Consider the following 19,451-nt stretch of genomic DNA (forward strand, 5'->3'; position numbering starts at 1 on the left):
CCCCAATCCATCTCCATTCAGAAATGCATTGATTGTCTGAAAGACCTGACACTGAAAGGCAAGCAAATCGTCCTCCAATGGATCCCGGGACATTGCGGGATTTGGGGTAATGAAAAAGCTGATTTCTTGGCCAAGAAAGGAACAACTATTGCCCAAGCATCTCGTTGCTCCATCTCTCTGCACTCATTTAAATTGCTGGTCCGAAACCAATTCCGGAACATGCTCTCAGAGAATTTCCGTACAAGCAATATACACAAAACCTGGTTCAACCATATTTTAACTATCCCAAATCAGCCCAGGTTTACGGCAGTCGCTCTCTTTAGACTTGTAACGGGCCATGACTGTCTGGCCAAACACCTTTTTAGCATAAACATTTTTGACTCTCCTAAATGCAAGCTCTGTCGCCTTGGGGAGGACATGGACTTGCCCCATATTTCCGTCTGTCCTGCGCTCATCTCCACTACTGTGTGTGGACGCTACTGGGAAGCTAGGGCCCGTATGGGCTAAGCATGTCACTATGCATTCAATTCTATTTATCTCTTTTTGCCTTGTTTTTCATGTTGTTTTATCATTTTTGTTCTTTTAAATTGGCCTGCCATTGGAAATAAAAAAAAATAAAAAATAAAAAATTCTAAATTAACAAAATATTTTATTCTATGTGTTTAGAAACCTCATAATGATTTATTCCTCTTTCTTTTAATTTTAGAATTTAATTTTAAGACTTTTATAGCTAGCAAATTACTTAGCAGTTTCTGTGTTTTTGTTCAAATAATAACTAGATGAATTTCAAAATCAAAAATAATCATATAAAATACATTTTTATACAAAGTGTCTTCTTTTATACAAAGTGTCTTTTTGCACACAATTCTAAGACTTCAGAGTTGCTTTTCAAATAGAAGAATAAAATTCCGTGTTTTTTCCAGATATATTTTCAAAAAATTCCAGTCTAATGTCGCAATTTATATTGACAATGCAGAGGCAACAATATACAGGGAACCACAAAAGATTAATGCTTGTAATTTCTATTGCATATTTAATTTTTTAAAAATTTAACTCCACTCCATGTAGAAATTTATTATAGAAATGTTTTGTTTTTTTTTAAATATCTAAAAAAAGTAATTATGTCTTCAAAAACTATAGTGTATCAATAGTATAAGTATTGCGAAAATTTTTTATTAAAATAAAAAATTAATATTACAACTAATAGGAATCAAACTCAATTGAAATTAAAATGATCAAAGATACTCTTCAAATCTTGCTGACAGGGAAAGAGTAAATTAGACAAGAACGGAAAACTAGAAGAGAATGTTAAAAAAAAAAGTGTGATTTATTTTACTCTGAGAATAATAAAATAAAAAATAAATAGAACATAATTGGGAGTGAAAACAAGACTGTAAAAACATCCAGGAAAAAAAAGTGCAAATTAAACTATTTTCAATTATAATATAGTAATAAAATAACGGATTAGTAATAAAGTGATAATAATAGTAATAAAATAAAACAATATAATATAGCAATAAAATAATGCGGAATAAAAAAACTCATATCTGTCCATTTATTATAAAAAATAAATTTTCATAACAGATATCAGGGATTGATCTGGATGAAACAGGAGCTGTTTTGCACCCTCTTCATGACATTCGAATTCCAAAAAACTGCTCCTTTCCAAAATTCAAATTATAAAAAAGGACCCATTCACAAATTCTAATTTATACAAATGACTCATTCACAAAAGTATAATTTGTAAAAACAGCCTCTTAACAAAATTTCACTTTAAAAAATGATTGTTCAAAATTGTTCCATAGAGGATACTCAGAAAAAAAAATCAAGAAACAACACGATTTTACGGCAGCATTCGTCACGCGTGAAATGCACCAAAACTCAAATTTAAAATATGCGGTTTAATATTTAATATATTGAAAATATCAGAATTTGGAAAGCCTTATACCTTGTGAAAAAACCCAAAATGATTACCTTTTGATGATGTGAAGTTACAATAGATTTGTCTCGATTTGTATGTCTCAAAGACTGATAACTCTAATTTTGTCATAATCGTAATAACATCGCATTCAAAAAAAATCAAAATTTTAAAAGAACCATGTGAAAAATGGCGAGAAATCTATAACCAATCATTACATTAAGACTGAATCGTCACGAACGAATGTGTCAGGAAATCATAACATTGTATTTATAATAACGGAATTCTAAAAACCACATGTAAAGAGCCAAAAAAACAATAATTTAGGAGAACCATCAAACAATCGCCACAAATCAAGCATGCCAGAAAGTGAAAACTCAAACTTTGTAATAGCATCGGAAAATCAATAGCCAAAAAATGATTGGAAATTTACAATGGAATTGTCATGAAACAAGCGCATCAAAAATGTATAGGTCAAATTTGTATTATCGTAACATGATAATAAAATAATAACCGAATTTAGAAGAAAAGAAAGAAACAAGCAGAAAAGGCTAAAAATCAATCAGAAAATAAAATGGATTGTAAAAAACCATGTGAAAAGCGCCAAAAAAACTCATCAAACGAATTTAAATTACGATGGAATCGTCACGCATCGAATGCGCCATAAATGGATAGCACAAAATTCAAAGTCGAAAGGTCTAGCCGTGACATTGCATAAAAAATATCGAAATCAGAAAAACCAATGTCGAAGGAACCGTAAAAATTATAAATAAATATGGATAAACTATCGTTGAACAACGTAAAATTAGGCTGGAATCGTCACGCATCGAACATTTCGAAAAAATGGATGGCGAAATTTAGCAAGCTTGGGTGACAGAGAATTCAGCAAATAAACAATAAACAACATTATTCATCAGAGATTATAAAACATTATTTAACCCAATAAATTTCACCATCATAAATAAGATTATACAATCTGAAGTACAGCCATCCTTCCATCTGTTCTGGATTCTAGCAATTAATAACCCTTTTCCATTTGAAAGTTTTCTAAGTCATAATACCACGGTATGCTACACCTGTGTGAAATTTGGCTACATGCCAAATGGGTGAAAACAAATATTGTATGTTGGGAAAGTGTTACATGGAAAATGTTGCCCCAAAGATAGTACACTTGGCGATCGCCAAATGGAACACCCTCACTTTTCCAGATTTTGACTTAAAACTGTTAAATTCCCAGACCTTTAGGGCGATTTCCAAATTCCCTGACTTAGCTTGGTTTTACAATAGCATAATAACCCTTTTTTCTTATCTAAAGACAATTCCTTGCTTGTAAAAATCAATTTTTAATATTAATTTTTTATTATTAAATATAAAAGTAATCGAAATTGTTTTAATTACAATATATGCAAAATTTTAACATACACCAAAACTTAATTTAATTACAAAATCCAACAATTAAATGGCTCCTGTGAAACAAAATTTCAAAATGTCATATTTTTATTTCTCAGCCTATTTAACTAGTTTCATTGAATTTTTGTCCTTTAAAAAAATAGTAAGAAGTAAATGAATTACTTAAAGAAAGAGTAGAGTACTTTTTTTCCCCCTTGCATTGTTAAATAAAATATTTTTTTATTGTATAAATTGTTTTGGAAATATGGCAAAATACACAAAATGTAAAATCATAAGGTTTAAACTTTTGATAACTTTCCTAATATCAATTTAGATCGACACACTCCTGTTACAATTTTGAGACAAAAATCTGTATCAGACAAAACAAAAGTATGTTTATTTAGAGAAAAACTTTTTGCATCGCATTTCATAACTGAATTCAGAGGTAGAACTAATAACTATTTATAAGCTATCCTTCAAACCATTAAAATAGATTCGAAGTATAGTTTAAATCTGAACTATTAGATCAAAAGTTACTCATGTTAATATGGTACACATAAAAGCAATTGCAATTAAACAAGATATTTTGAAGAACAAGCAAAATCTTTGTTAATGGATAGGAAGTTGTTTTGACATGCCATGCATATTAGAAAGAAAGCAGTAGTGATGGATGTGTCTTAATTTTAATAAGAAACGAAACAAAAATAGTGTTTTCATTTTTATTTATAATTTAAATGATTTCAAACAAAAAAAACGCGGTCCAAAAATAACTCTGTGATGCAAATCGCAGCTTGACTAAAAAATAAACTCTAATAAATATTATATATGTATAGAAGCCATCAATAATTGTGATTCAAAGTTCATAGATGGTAATTTAGAAATCCCTAAAAATAGATCAATTTACAAATATTAATTTCTAACAAAATAAAAACAATGAAACAAAAAATCTACAAGAACATAAATTTAATAGAAATCAAAAATGAGGTTGAAATATTTTAATATGATAAATAATAAAACCAAACAAAATATCAAGAATTCCACACTAGACTAAACTCAAGTATCAAATTAACTTAAAAGAATAAAGCAATCAGTAATGCGCATACTATAGATGAATGTCGTTCGTGAAAAATTTCTCATCAACAAGGAAAATTATTTTAAATTACTCATTATATACAATAAAAAATAAATAAAAATGCTCAAAATTTTCTTAATCAATCTGGCAGGAATATTTCTTTCTCAGCTTTGCCCTTTCATCATTGCAATCAAATAGACTGTGGTTATATTACTTTCCTAGCGGCCTGCTTTGTTTTTTGGCATACTCATCACAACTATATTATCGATTTTAGATGGCGACATCATAGCATTTTGAGCATAAACTCTCGTTAAGTCCTTTTAAATCATGGTCTAGCTAAAACATGTACATTTCATATTTCAGCTTTTTTTTTTAAATCGATAATCCGAATTTAACCCGGAAAATGAAATGTCACTTTTGCTGCAATTAGAATTACGAAAATTAAAACACTTTAAAAATATCAGCAATTTTAAAAACAAAAGAGTTGAAACTAGAGTCAATAATTTGCTTGCAGAAAGTTTTTAAATTGAGATTTTGTGTTAACAGAAAGTTTTTTATTCTATTTAAGTGGAGAATGTGTTTTTGCAAAATAACGATCGTGTGCAACATTTTTCGTCATGTGCGCAACACATTTTGTGTCATTGCTGGGAGTTAAAGAGGGAAATACAAGTTAACTTTTGAATTTATTGTGAAGTAAAATGAAAAGTAACTTATTAATTCACACTTTATTACGCCAAAACATAAAGAAATCACACTATATCTTTTACTTTTATGATTTATTACATATGGAATTGTATTCATCATTTTATTAAGTTTCTGTCTTATATATTAAATTGGACTTTTACTGCGCATGGCGAAAGGCTACAAGTTATTGATAAAACAGAGTAGGAGAAAAAATGCTTCATTTAAATTAAGTCCTATACTGCATTCCTGTTTCATTTAAATTTAATTATTCTCCAATATTTTAGTATTTAATTACCTTAATAACTCTTGATTTAGAAAGTTCATCCATTAGGCACACCTTTCTTAAAATTTCGCATTGATTCACATTAAATATTTAAAGTAAAAACCATTTTTTAGTAATTATTCCCTTTAAATCATATCTTTCGTTTAGTCTTTAAGGAAAAATCTAATCCTATACAAGAATGTTGTTTAAATTACCTGTATCCAAGAATGGAACCTGCTAGAGCTTTCATACTGGCATCATCTGCAAGAGACATGTTTGCACTGACTGTTGCGGATGCTGTCTCACTGTGACTACTCAAGCTGAATCTTTTATTTGATGAAACATCAGCCTGAACTTCTAATCTAAGAAGAAAAAATTTAATATTTCAATAAAATTATGCCTCAATTTTCTCTTAAAAAGTATAAACTAATTTTCTCATTCATTTTAAACATAGGGCTTTAAGTTCTGATATTTTTGATTTTGGTGATGAAAAATATTTTTTTCCTTATTTGTACATTATTTTTAGCTTTTTGACTAAACATTTCTGTGTGTTCAGAATAGGTTTACCACAGTCTGGAAAATTTTTAAAGTCGTAGCACAAGAGTGATAAATCTAGATGTTTTAAGTTAATTTTTAATTTAAACTAAATATAGATATAGGAGCAAAAAAATACTATTGGGATATTTTTGTAATTCTCAAATGAAAGCTAAATTTAAGCATTTTTCTATAACCTTGAAAAATCTTGACTAACAATTATTGATTTTATTCAGATTATGAGAGCTCTGTCAGAACATCCCATTTTTTATGAATACAAATGCAATTCTTAAAATAATCATTTTGAATAATCGAAAGATTTGGGTTTTCCATTTAATATCTTTTTAATCTAATTAATAGTTTACCTAGAAAATTACTTCAGAAACATACTTAGATGCATCTGTGTTTTTGTTTTGAAATGATTTAAACCTTACTTTAACATATTTGATTTAAGAAGTTATGCATTCAATTAAAGAAGTCAGTCTTTTGCAAATTTTAAATAAATATTTGTATGAAGGAATATTAACTAATTGACACTGATTATTTTTTTGATGCAACAGTACCCCAATAAAATTTCCTAAATATTGATCTCAGTTTGTCCATTAAATAAATTCTACTGGAAAAACAGTTAAAAACTTTTTTTTTTTCAGAATAAAGTAACTCTGGAATTAAAAATAGTATATATTATTATTTTTTGTGATAAAATTTGCCCCTATTGTACTTAAATAAAGCGAATTACATTTTCTTTTAATTTGTTGTTTGCTGTTTTTTTAAAAATAGTCTGGTACATGTATACTGTACCAAAAAAAAGGTGGTCACTACAGGGTCTGTAATTAGCTTAACAAACTGTGGCATTAAATAAAATTAAATACAATGAAAATAAGTTCTGAATAATAATATTGTTTGGTAAGTTTTTATTTATTAAAAAATTACATTTTAAAAATATTTCAAAAATAAAAAATAAATAAAAACACCTTAATACAATATAAATTTGTTTACAATCTTAACAGAAAAAATTCCATACAAAAACCAAAAAATAAAGTATAAAAACTTAGGCAAGCACTTCATTTTCATTTCCGCTTTTGAATGTAACAAGCATAATGTGTTTTGAACAAAATAAAAAAAGGTACTGAAAAATTTGATTGAACTTTTGATTTTATTTTCAAAGGTTCTATTTTTATTTGAACTTGTTCAATAATTACTTCATTAAACTAATTTCAAAAATAATTAGAAAATGCATTTTATGATGGTTTATTTTACATTAAGCCTTTTTAAAACATTTCGCTCACAATTTATTTTAATAGATATTTTTGCAAGAAATCTTTGATATTTTAAACATTAAAAACTTATATATTTACGTCTATTTAAAGAAATATAGATTCCCATTAGCATTTAAACATAAAAGTGGAAAATTTTTATGAAAAAATTCGATATTTTTTCATTGGTTCTATTCAAACTGTAACTATTTAAATAAACAAAAAATTAACTTTTTAAAATTTATTATTTTTAAAGAAAAAAACCAAGCTTGGTTTCTTTTTTTAAAAAAATCATTTGGTTCAAACCATCATTTAAACCAGCGGTTCTTAACCTATGGGTCGCGACCCAAAATTGGGTCGCGAAGCATATTTCTTGGGTCGCGCTGAGTTGAACCAAAGAAGTTAGTAATACACCATATCATAAGTAATACCAACACTTCCTAGAATAAGTCATTGTGGCTTACTCAGCCTATGTTTAATGAGGAATGAGGAATTTGTTAATATTAATCAATTTCAAGAACAATTAATAGAAATACAAAGTGGCCAAGCACTTCGATACAATTTCTACAAAAACACTGAATCTTTATGTGCTTTCCGGTTAAAATTAAAAACCGAAAAGCCAATAATTGTTAAAGAAGCCCTAAAAGTATTATTGCCCTTTTCAACAACATATATGTGTGAGGCTAGTTTTTCGGCTCTGTGTGCAATCAAAAACAATTACCGGAACAAGTTAAATCCTGAAATAGATATAAGTTGCTCCTTGACAAGCATTCAACCGAGGTTTGAAGATCTTTCAAAATCTATTCAAGCACAAGGTTCTCATTAAAACTGTATGACTTGCATTTAAAATTTAAAAGACTTAACATATGTATTGATATTTCTTTTTTTTTTTGGGGAATAAGTTAAAATGTCAATTATTTTCAAAAAGTTATAAATATATTTTAATTTGGTCAATAAAAATTATTAAAAACACTTGATTATTAATTAAATTTTCCTTGGATCGAAAAGTACTTTTGTTTATCTTTATTATTAAAAAAATAAATAAAAAATTTGTAAGTTAAAAAAAATCATCATCGTAGGATTGAAGATTTTTTAAAAATACGATCTAAAATAAAGCAATGAAAAAAGTTTGACTTTTTTTGGGGGTCGCGACATGAACATATTTCTCAAATTTGGGTCGCGACATAAACATATTTCTCAAATTTGGGTCGCGGCTTAAAAAGGTTAAGAACCACTGATTTAAACCATGTTGGTTTAAACTAATTAATCCTGTGTATAAGTGATGGATTATAGAAATTTTGGGAAAAATCCAGTTTTTGTGAAACTGTAAAAATCTACTCAATTTTGTCAAAAAAATCACAAGAAACAGTTTTATACCCAATCTTTATGTGACAGGTCCTTTTGTAATATATTCGCGAAAAATCTGCCAATAATTTTCTCAAAAACTCTAAACTTAACATAGAATTAAATTTTATGCATGGGTCTATTTTTTTTATTTTTAATATGTCTTTTAAAGAAGTTGTAATTTTACTCCATATCCCCAAGAAAATCTCTGTGTTATCCTTAGTAAATATATATATATCAAAAGAGCAGTTTCAGTTCGGGGCAAAACTGAAGGCTGCCATCAATGGAACCTGAAATAACGTTATCTCCCAGGATATATGCAACATTATATATAAACGTAATGGATTGTTTAACTATTATCAGAAGTGGCTTGATTTAGAACAAAATGTTTCTTCCTTTCTTTTTTACCAATTAGATGTTTTTTTCCTGTCCAGGCGGAGCAGAAAGTGAATTACTAATATGTGTTTAGATATAATTTCTTAACATATATGTAAAGCCGGGATAGCCTGGTCGGTAGGGTGCTGGGCCCATGTCCGAGAGTTCGAACCCCACCGGGCAAAGACAGCGTGTAGTAAATGGTGACTGATGCACTGAATCTGTCGAGTCGCAAAGTCCACCATGTTCCCATAACAAATCAATACCTCTGGGGGTACTGGATTGGAGATGGATCGTTCCTTGATTCAGGTCAAAATTACGATCTGTGGATGAATGACTGGGTCCGTCCTATAAACGGGTGTGACGTATGGGTGTGGCAAAAGTCTAATTCTTGGCCATAGATGGCGCCTCTGGAAAACAAGAACAATCGCACCCCGAAAGAGAGAATGTATATGTTTAAATCTAATTGGGTTTTTTTTTGTCCAATTATGGTAAAAAATCAAGTAGTTGGTATACATTGTATTTCACTTCTTGAAGCAATGGACAAGCTACCGGAATCTTTGACTATCTTTAAAGTAACTGTTTTTAATAAAAAGTAATTTACAAAATTAGAAATTTCAATGCCATTGTTACTTAAAAACATTGCATAATAATAATTACTACAAAAAGTATATCACATATGTAAAAAATAAAGATTTAAAAAAAACACATTTTATTACTTAGCAGCCATTAAGGATGCACTAGCTATACTGCCAGCAAGAGCAACGTTGCTTGCATTTTCAGGATCATTGTCTCTGTCCTGATTCAAGGCAATGCGGTCGAGATGGCTGCCACTTCCCAAGCTCAAACTGGCCGACATTCCCAAGGATATTTCACCTATACTTGGATTCACACCCCTCTGGCTTGCAGTTGTGTCTACACTAGCCCCATCTATTTTTAAAAATAAAATATTTCTTTTAAAAACATAAATAAGTTTATCATTCAAGAAATTTTAAAATTACATAATTTTTAATTAGAAAAATACTTTATAAAGAGATAAAACACACGATTATTGAAATACTGACGGAATGAAAAGAAATGTTTATAGCCCATAAGGGAAAAGGAAATTACATAAAACAAAAAAAAATTTTCTGATAATAGCATAATAGCTAGTTAACAAATTAATCTCGGATTTGTTTGGATGGAGATCATAATGACACAAGAACAGGAAATAGACCCGAAGGATATTAACAAAACATCTGCTGAAAGTAGAGAAATGTAACTGTTAAATAAAATAAATAATAAATAAAAAGGGATTGAAGGATGCTTTTGAGCCAAGAAATCATGTGATAAAGTTAATACATTGAAATCATTGTAAGAAATAAAGCTTGCTATTTCGAATGCTTATTAAAACAAATATATATATATATATATAAATAAAATATATATAATTTCAAGACTAAGTTAATAGAATGTCGAAATTTTCTCAAATAAGTTAGAGATACAGATGAAACAAAACTTTGGCCTGGCCGAATAATGAACTATGATTCAGCCTATAACACTTTATGTTGTGAATATTCTTTTTACATAAAATATTGTCTTTTAAATTACACCTGATAAAATTTAGTAGAAATTTACATTTTTAAAGTTTGTGCGCATTAGTATTGAACTCTTGGAACAAGAAACCATTTAATAATTAATAATATATTTTCTATTGCATTCAAAAGTTGTAAAGAAAAAGAAGAAAGAAATCAAAATTAAATTACAACATGTAATTGGGTTAATAATTATATGAGCAACTTCAGTTGCTTTAAAATACAGCTATTAAATTACTACATTAAACATTTTTAACTTTGAAATTTATGAAAATAAAAATGGGCATACTTAAAGAATTTCCTTGAAAATTATATTTTATTTAGTAGTTATAGGAATAATATGTTGTTTTATATATATATATTAATCTGTTAACAAAATTTAACAAATTTGTATGGACATTGATCAAGATTATTAACAAAAACCCAGGAACATGCAGAGAATTATTAAAAAACAAAAAACTCAATTTTTATTATTTCTTATAAACTAAAATATTAATGTGCCCATTTACTTAGATATCCATCCTAGATCTAAATTCTAAATTTTAATTTTAAATTATTTAAGTCATTAAGTTTATTTGAGGTTTGTTATTGTCACATGAAAAAATATTTTCTTGATTAATAATTGACATACCATAAAATATTTACTATGTTTATTATCATCATATTATATATAAGATTAATTAACATCATTTTATTTAAAGATGCACATTAAGTTGAGAATCTTGAATGAAACTAAGAATATTAAAATAGATGGAATATAATATTGCAAACATTTATTACGAGTTCAATGCTAAAGCTCAATATTCTGTATGGCAGCCAAATTAGGCGCTTCATACTATCTCCAAGGTTCAATCTACACCTTAAAAAGAGCAGGATGCAAAAAACTGAAAAGGGCACTATATCACCCAAAAAAAGGGCTTTATATTTCAGTAAAATTTGCATAGCTTTTAAGAAACCTAATATATACAATGTTCTCGATTTCATCCTTAAAGAAATTTTTATAGAAATAGTTTAACTTAAAAATAATTTCTCAGTCAAATTTGTGTACACTATAAATCGTTTTAAAATCAGCAAAAATCTTGCATTCTGAACATGTTGCGTGTCACAATAATGTATTAAAAATATCAAGGCCATACTTGGAAATCTAAAAAAAGTAAAATATGTATAGATATCTTCATCAAGGGTGAGCCAAGAAAATGTAAAAGAAAAATTTTGGAATAAAATTGCATAGCGCACCATAATTAACTCCAGATTGATTGTTTCCCATTCCGATTCCTTGTTCCTCATCAAATTCTATTCGGACACCAGATGCAGAGGTAGAAACGCCACATCCTCCGGATCTACAAAGCGATATGGGAACAACACCATACACATAAGCTAATAAAATAGGCACACCAATTCCTAGAACAAAAAATACAAATATTCAACTCTTATGAAAATGATTCAACAAGTACGGCACAGTCCACTATGACAACAAATTCAAAAAACTAATATTAAAGTTACAAAAATTGTTTGAAATAAAGTTAAAAAGTGTTTTGCAATTGCAACAAAGAGTTTTCAGGGAAATATATTTTTCTGTTATTGGAGTGAGCATTATTATTAAAAAAAAAAAGATCTAACTGGAGGATATTTCTCATTTATTTCTGGTATCAACATAAAAAAAAAGTAACATTGTTTTCCTACTTATGATTTTTATCAAGAAACATTTTTGGATAACCACCAACTAAGTTATCTTCTTCTTAACAAAAGAAACTGCTTGTCACATAAGAGGTTGTGATCCACGAAAAAGTTCAGAAAATTCGTGCAACTCCAGTAGGTTAAAGTTAATTCTTCAAATACGTAAAATTTCATAATTTTCCAAAACTGTTAAAACAATTTTTTATTTGCCCGAACAAAGACTTAAAAGTTATGCGTTAAAAATGGAATTGTAAAAAGAACAGTTCCGTGTTGTTTTAAATTATACAATCATTGAAGAGATAATTTTTACTCTTTCATTGTTTTCGCGTTTTCTTAACTTTTGGCTTGTTCTTTTTAGTTCAATTACATTAAAAAATTTACTCTGATAAACGTTTAAGTGTTTTTTATAACATATTAATCATGTTACAACTAAAATATATTAATTCTTAAAATGTATTCGCCTAATCTTAAATATATATATATATTCTTTTTAATGCTTTCTGTAATTATCCTTATATTGAGCTTTCCCCACACCACTTTAATCGTGTACTAAACAAGACCTAGGTGGTAATCTAGCAAAAATATACCTTCCCTACACACACAATTGCCAATAAAATATTTATATTTGCAATTAAAATAATTTATTTAAGTGTACAGTTTTATATATAGTATAATATTTTTAACTAAAATGTTAAAGATAGTGCATAAAACAATTTCATGAAATTTTAGTTCTCCTAAATAGAAAAAAAAAGTACAACATCTTACAGAGACGAAATTAAAATAATTTAATAAACCTTCACATACCTACTGCAATCCCAGCTAGTATAGGTGAGACTACAACGGAGGCGACAACTCCGCTGGTGACAATAAGATTTCTGCTATGTTTGCTGGTCGCTGGACGAGTATATTTTGCATGAAGCTATAAGAATAAGAAGATGGAAATTTCTTTGAAGTGGATAAATAAGAATTAGAGAGAGAATTAAACTGTGAATACAATTTAAAATAGAATAAAATGTTTAAAAAAAATTTAATAAAACGAAGAATAAAGATTTTTTAGTATCAGAAAAACTTGTTTTGACAATCGTAAAAGCACACACCTTGTATCATTATGTACATTATTATGCTATTTTATACCTCATTGAAGATACTTTAGCTTAATAAATTTACTACTTAGCTCCAAAACTATGACTATATAAATATTTTTACAGACCTTAAAAACATATTCAGCTTTTAAACACAATTTATTTGAATTTATAATTATTAATTGATTTTTTTTCCACTTTAAAAGAACAAGCCATTCTTCTAATTTTTCTCTTCTTCACCTAAAATATTTACAATAAGTATTGATTTTTTTCACCTTTTATCCAATTTTTTTTATTTTGTGTCATTTTATTTTTTTGTGTTATTTTTAATTTATGGTTTTTTTTAGTAACTTATTTATTTAATTTCTTTTTATTAGGGTTAATTTTTTTTTCAATTTTTACTATTTATTTGACAAAATATGTAATGTATGAAATTTCTCTATTACCTGAACAGGATTCTTAACTTTATGATGAACATGTTTTCCTTCTTTTTCTCTTTCTTTTTCATACTTCAATTTTTTTTAAATTTTATTAAACAAATTTGTTGATTTAAAAAATATTAACAGGAGTCGCTGACTCCCTGACTTTTCTAGGTAAATTTCAATGATAATTGAGGCCATATTTTAATCAAAACCATGCGATTTTTCATCAGAAAACTTAAGATTTTTTTTATTTGTAATGCCAAATATTAGATTTTCTGTGTAAAAAAAATATCATTAATTCAGGATGGCAACATTTCAGTTTGACTAAAATGTTAAATTTTTATAACAAAGTAGATGTTAGATCTCATTTTTATTACTAACAGTTTTATGACTGTTTATTTTTCCAGGTATGATATAGGAGTTTCCCGAGGTTTTTGTAAAAAAAAATTTAAACTTTCCCTGATTTTCCGAGTTAAAATAAAATTCCTTGACAATTCCAGGTTTTCCCCGACCTGTGAGAACAATCAGTAATTTTTGAATAGCTAACTGGAATATCAAAATTATTACCTTTCTCCCGACCCAAACTGGAATGCCTATAATAATAGCAGGAACTGCAATGCCGGCTATCAATGCAATTCCTACAGGAGCTCCTACCAGCATGCCCAGCTGCCACATTATTTTCTTTTTTCTACTCCAAGGTTTCTTACCCCAGAATGTACAACCAGACGGGCTAAAAGACAAAAAATACTATTTCTTTGGAATTGCATGTATATGTTAGTTTACAAATATTCTATTAAAAATATTTTTATGTTTTAGGTTTAAAGATCTTTAAATGACATGTGCCTTAATTTCTGTCCTTTATATATATATATATGGGTGCAATGTAGATCTACCTCCTCATGGTGCACCCCAGGCAACGTTTTTACTGCAAAATGATCTACATTTCTGGCAGGTTCCCTAGAGGTTGCTGTGCAGGCTGTCGCTTGGTTAGTCTGAGTATATTGTAATGGAATGCTGGTGACTTGTCCCAATCAAAAAGAATGGATGTAATCAACACACTTTAGGAGAATAATATTGAGATTTTTGCGAGACTGTTGAGAAACACTTATAACAGCAAGCAGTCAGGTCTTGAAGAGGTTGGAAACCCTACATAATCAGTCACTAAGGCTTGTAATCGGAGCTGTTAAATCTACACCGATTGATTCTATGTTACTCTTGACCAACAATAAATCTATTACAGCTACCATCAAAGAAAAGGCCTTACTCTTATATGAGAAAATGATTAGAATGGGTGAGCCTTATTGGATGAATTATCCAAATGGTATTACACACAGAAACTTGAAAACACAAAATGGATTTTTTCAATTTGTTCAAAATATTCCGGAAAAATATAGGTTGTCTCATGATTTTCAGGAAATAACAAAACCCTGACACTCTATGGAGATGATAAGAGTCTAATCAAGTCTATATCTTGGAGACTTTTTACACAAGAAAAATACTTCTCCAGATGTACTGAAATGTTATGAAATATCCAGATCCTGAGTGGCTACATGCATATACAGATGGCTCCTTCTTTGATGATTATATGATTGCAGGGGCAGAAGTTTTTTCAAGTCTATTTTCCTTTTACGCTTCTGTAGGGAAATACAGAACAACCTTTGATGGAGAGGTGGAGGCCATTCGCATTGCACTAAAGCAGTTACTGATCTTTGAAGATAAAATTTCAAGAGTGGTTCTGCTCTGATTCTCAAGCAGCAATTCTGGCCATAAGTTCAGATAACGCTCCTCCAACGAACGAAATCTCTTAATGTCGGGGTTACTTGCAGAGGTTGGCCTTAAAGAAAAGGTGTGTTGCACTCCAGTGGATTCCTGGCCACTGTGGAGTTTATGGAAACGAGCAGGCTGATTTCCTAGCTAAGAAGGGCTCGAGAGTGCTTCAGTCAAGATATTCAAAAATATCATATCATTCTATAAAGCTGTATATTAAACAGATTATGACAAAAAATTTAAAGTTCAACTACTCGACTGTGTGCAGTCAAAGCGGTGGAGAGTTGGTGATCTTATGGTCATTACCGATTCTCCACGTCAAGAAGGTGTTGCAAAATTCCGTGTTTTGACCGGACATGACTGTTTAGGAGAACATCTCCATCGCATTGGGATTTTTTACCATCCAAACTGCCCCCTATGTAATTTGGCAGAGCCTATGAATAGAGACCACCTCCACCATTGCTCATCAGTCCATGGCGATTTTGAGACGGCACTGTATTGACATGCAAGAGAACTTTTAATGAGGCAAAGCCTTCGGTCAATTTCCTTTATGTCATCTGTTCTACTCTGAATTTGTTGTTTTACGTATTTCCTTGTATTGCCTTGCCATTAGAAATAAATATATATTATATATATATTTATTATTAGAGGTTATTCATAATTCCCTCTGGGCAGGAACTGGACTATCCCATTGATGTATGCCGTGTGACCAAGGGTTCACACGTAGAACACCTATAATGTATGTAAGTTAAGCTTTAATAGTTTAGGAATAATTTCATGTTTCTTTTCTTTCCTAAAACGCTTCAAAACCCCAGACACACGCACACACAAATATTACTTTTATTCTGACTTTTTGAAAGAGACATAAAAGTAATTATAAAAGTATAGTAACAGTCATAAAAGAGTGCAATTTTACATAGCAAAATACAATAGTGGAACGAAATCAGTCAAATCATTTATGAAATAAAATTTTAAATATGCGACTTTTTTGGCATTTAATTTTTTAGAAGCTATTCAACAGATTTAGCAAAATTTTGTATTTTACTACGTAAAATTACATTCTTTAAAAGGATCTAAAAAATTTTATGGCTCACAATTCAAACATTTTTTTGACTATTAAGTAATTAAAAATATTAAACATTTGCCAAAAGGTATTTTTTGCATTGAATTATCTTATGATAAAGGAATTTCATAATTCTGCACAAGAATTTTTTATCTGCATTTCAAGTTCTTGAGATATACCAAAATATACAAAAAATAAATTTAACAATGGCGTCCAAACATTGCACCACTGTCATGATCAAACTTTCCCAGATTGTGGCAACCTCCTATATTTTGGAGGTCAGAAGGGTATGGTTATTCAGAGAAAGTACGTTTTGTGCCTGCTTTCGTAATTTAACAGACTGCCTACACTGTTATTTAGCATATTTGAGGTTACCCCCTCAAACTATAAAAACTAAATTTTAGAACGTGAAGATCTGATCATTAGACCAAAAGATATTCCGTGTGGTCGGTTTATTTTCTTGCACATTGTACAGGTGGGAAAATAAATTATGGGTGATCGATGGATCGAGGTTCAAATAATAACAAAATAAAATGAACCATTAAACTAACGCTTCCGTTCAGTCATTTTTGAAAAGAAAATATCATAGATGCCTGTGCAATAGAAAAGTGAAATACTTACCTCAAATAATGAAGGTCAGAAATTTCTTTCATGCAGAGCCAGCAGAATTCTGTCCCACACACGCTGCATGTCATGTGATTGCAGGAGCCATCATCCATTTTGATAATTAAAACTTTACAACAAGGACATGGCTTGATGTCATCACCTGCACAATAACATTGCAACATTTATACAAAGCATAAAACTAAAGACAACAGGCTTGTTTACAAAACTGGATTCTGGTAAAAGTGTTTTCATGTTTTCATTGAAAATTCAATGTTTTATTTGTCATTGGCAAAAAAGTGGCAATCTCTGCACAAATTTTAAAATACATATAATTTTGAATTGAATGCATCTAATATAAAAACTAGAAGGAATTACTTAATTTTGAATTCAATAGAAAAACACAAATTAATAGAAATACAGTCTAAGACAAACATATTTAATAAAAATTTATTTTAAAGAAATAAGCATTTCTTGTTAAAGTAACAAAACTACCATCGCGGAGATGCGCCACGGCGTTTATGATTTAAAACATTGAATTTCGGTATGTGAGCTGTAACTAATAGGGCGGCATGCTGGGTGTTACTTTAGTTTGAAAATTCTATTCTCCAAAATTCCACTATTATTCTTCCCCATTTTATCTATTGCAGCGATCTATTTTTATAATTTACGACCAATAATAATTTAAAGAATTAACAATGCATGTGAAAAACAGTTTGTAACAGGCGCTCTTCCCTTCAACCAAACAAACCTTTGACGAAGTTCCCCATACAAGGATGGACTAAAATACCATTCATCCTCCCCCTTTCTTCTGCTGCAGGTGGGAAGGAAAAAAAAGTTAAAGTAAAATACGCATTTCATTCACTGAAACAAATAAGTGGGTTGAAATGATTTATTTTGAAGGTAACGTTTATCCCCACTTTCAGCTTAACGTTAACTTCATTATTATTACTCTCGGAAATATATGATTTCGAAATTTAGAAATGTTCAAGTAAAGTGATGCAACATGATGTAAAAGCATGTGGATAAAAGAAGAATGTGTGAATCGCATTATTTATTTTATATTTAATGTTTATTTTTAACAACCTTTAACTGTTATATTATTTGATTTATTTATAGCTGGGATATTATAAATTAATTATAAAAGAAATAATTCATTCGTGATCATTTTATGCTTTAATTTTGCTCAAAATCAGACTATTTGTTCATTTTTTTATAAATTTCTTGTTAAAAATTATTTTAAAAGTTTTTAGTTGTTCACCATTTGATATGTTAAAATTTTAGCAATTCAAAATTAGTAAAAAGAAATGGGATGTGTCTGTGATTACTTTGAGTAGTACAATTTTGCCCAAAGCTAGATTTATTTTATTTAATTAGTTAAAATACTTTTTGTAAAAATAAATCTTGCGGTCATTTACACCAACTTCAATTATTAGTAACTTTCACATATTTTTTAAAAACTGAAAAACTTGGTGTTACCAGATATAACTTGACATGTTACATCCTGAACAACCAGTTGTTTTTATTTTCAAAAAAACTTATATTTCTAATAAAGTCTCCAAGCGAAGTAAGCTAATGACATCAAGAGTTATTTTCAAAAAATTATTAGAATTCATATTGTTTTTTAACTGAGTTATATGCTTTAAAGTCCGCAAATACGACACTCGTAAATGGTGGAATTGCCCCTTTGTTCCTCACTGGCTAATATATACAAACAACCAGTTTTATGTCCTTGGTAGTCAAAACTTTAATAAAGAAAAATTTAAGAAAGATCCACCTTTAAATTTCACTGCGTGCAAGATTAAAATCTTAACAAACAGACTTCAGAGGAAACGAAGAAAGTAATTTGAACTTAAAAGTAAATGTTAAAAAAGTAAAAGGGTGTGACATACTTTGAACAATGGAGTCTTGACTAAATGATAGGGATGATGAACGTGGATTGGCCCTTTGAGCACGAGCAGCATCACAGGTCTGATTTGGGTGCCATTCCTGTTTGCAGTGGTAGCAAAAGAATGTGTTACACCCCGGTCGCTCACATTTCAATTTAGGACAACCGGCGCAGCCTCTGGCAATCACAGCATATCTAAAATATTAATATCATGTTTGTTAACACTGACCTCAAAAATATTTTACTACTAGGGAAACAAAAATAATGTATAAAAAAGATAAAGGGAAATTAATTTTTCATAAAAGCAGGGATCTGGAATACATCTGTAATTGGAATATCTGATATTAAGATTATTTCGGACTAGACCTTTTTCAGATATTCGTAACCAATGGTCGGAATTTGCGCACTACAAGTAGTGAAACTACTGTGGTTGCTAATTTTTCTAGCAGTTTCTAGTGTAGTGTGCTACTTTTTTAAAAAAGTAGCGTAGTGAGTGCGGCGATACAAAAATAAAACAGTAGTTTGTAGCGATTCCTGGAAA

At 29.3% G+C, this 19,451-nt stretch overlaps 1 protein-coding gene across 6 annotated transcripts in view; it reads right to left on the reverse strand.

Annotated features, from left to right (window-relative positions):
* LOC107442954 (E3 ubiquitin-protein ligase RNF19B) overlaps positions 1-19,451 on the reverse strand; it is a 48,214-nt gene that overhangs the window by 11,453 nt on the left and 17,310 nt on the right. For all 6 annotated transcript variants that reach the window (XM_043052121.2, XM_043052118.2, XM_071179131.1 and 3 more), the window contains exons 5-11: positions 18,915-19,105; positions 17,041-17,185; positions 14,157-14,319; positions 12,890-13,004; positions 11,645-11,809; positions 9,554-9,764; positions 5,541-5,687 (exon numbers count right to left, since the gene is read on the reverse strand). In XM_043052121.2, coding sequence (XP_042908055.1) covers positions 5,541-5,687; positions 9,554-9,764; positions 11,645-11,809; positions 12,890-13,004; positions 14,157-14,319; positions 17,041-17,185; positions 18,915-19,105 — 1,137 coding nt within the window. The remainder of the gene's footprint in view (positions 1-5,540; positions 5,688-9,553; positions 9,765-11,644; positions 11,810-12,889; positions 13,005-14,156; positions 14,320-17,040; positions 17,186-18,914; positions 19,106-19,451) is intronic.

This window comes from Parasteatoda tepidariorum, chromosome 3, assembly GCF_043381705.1.
Source record: "Parasteatoda tepidariorum isolate YZ-2023 chromosome 3, CAS_Ptep_4.0, whole genome shotgun sequence".
Classification (NCBI taxonomy): domain Eukaryota; kingdom Metazoa; phylum Arthropoda; class Arachnida; order Araneae; family Theridiidae; genus Parasteatoda; species Parasteatoda tepidariorum.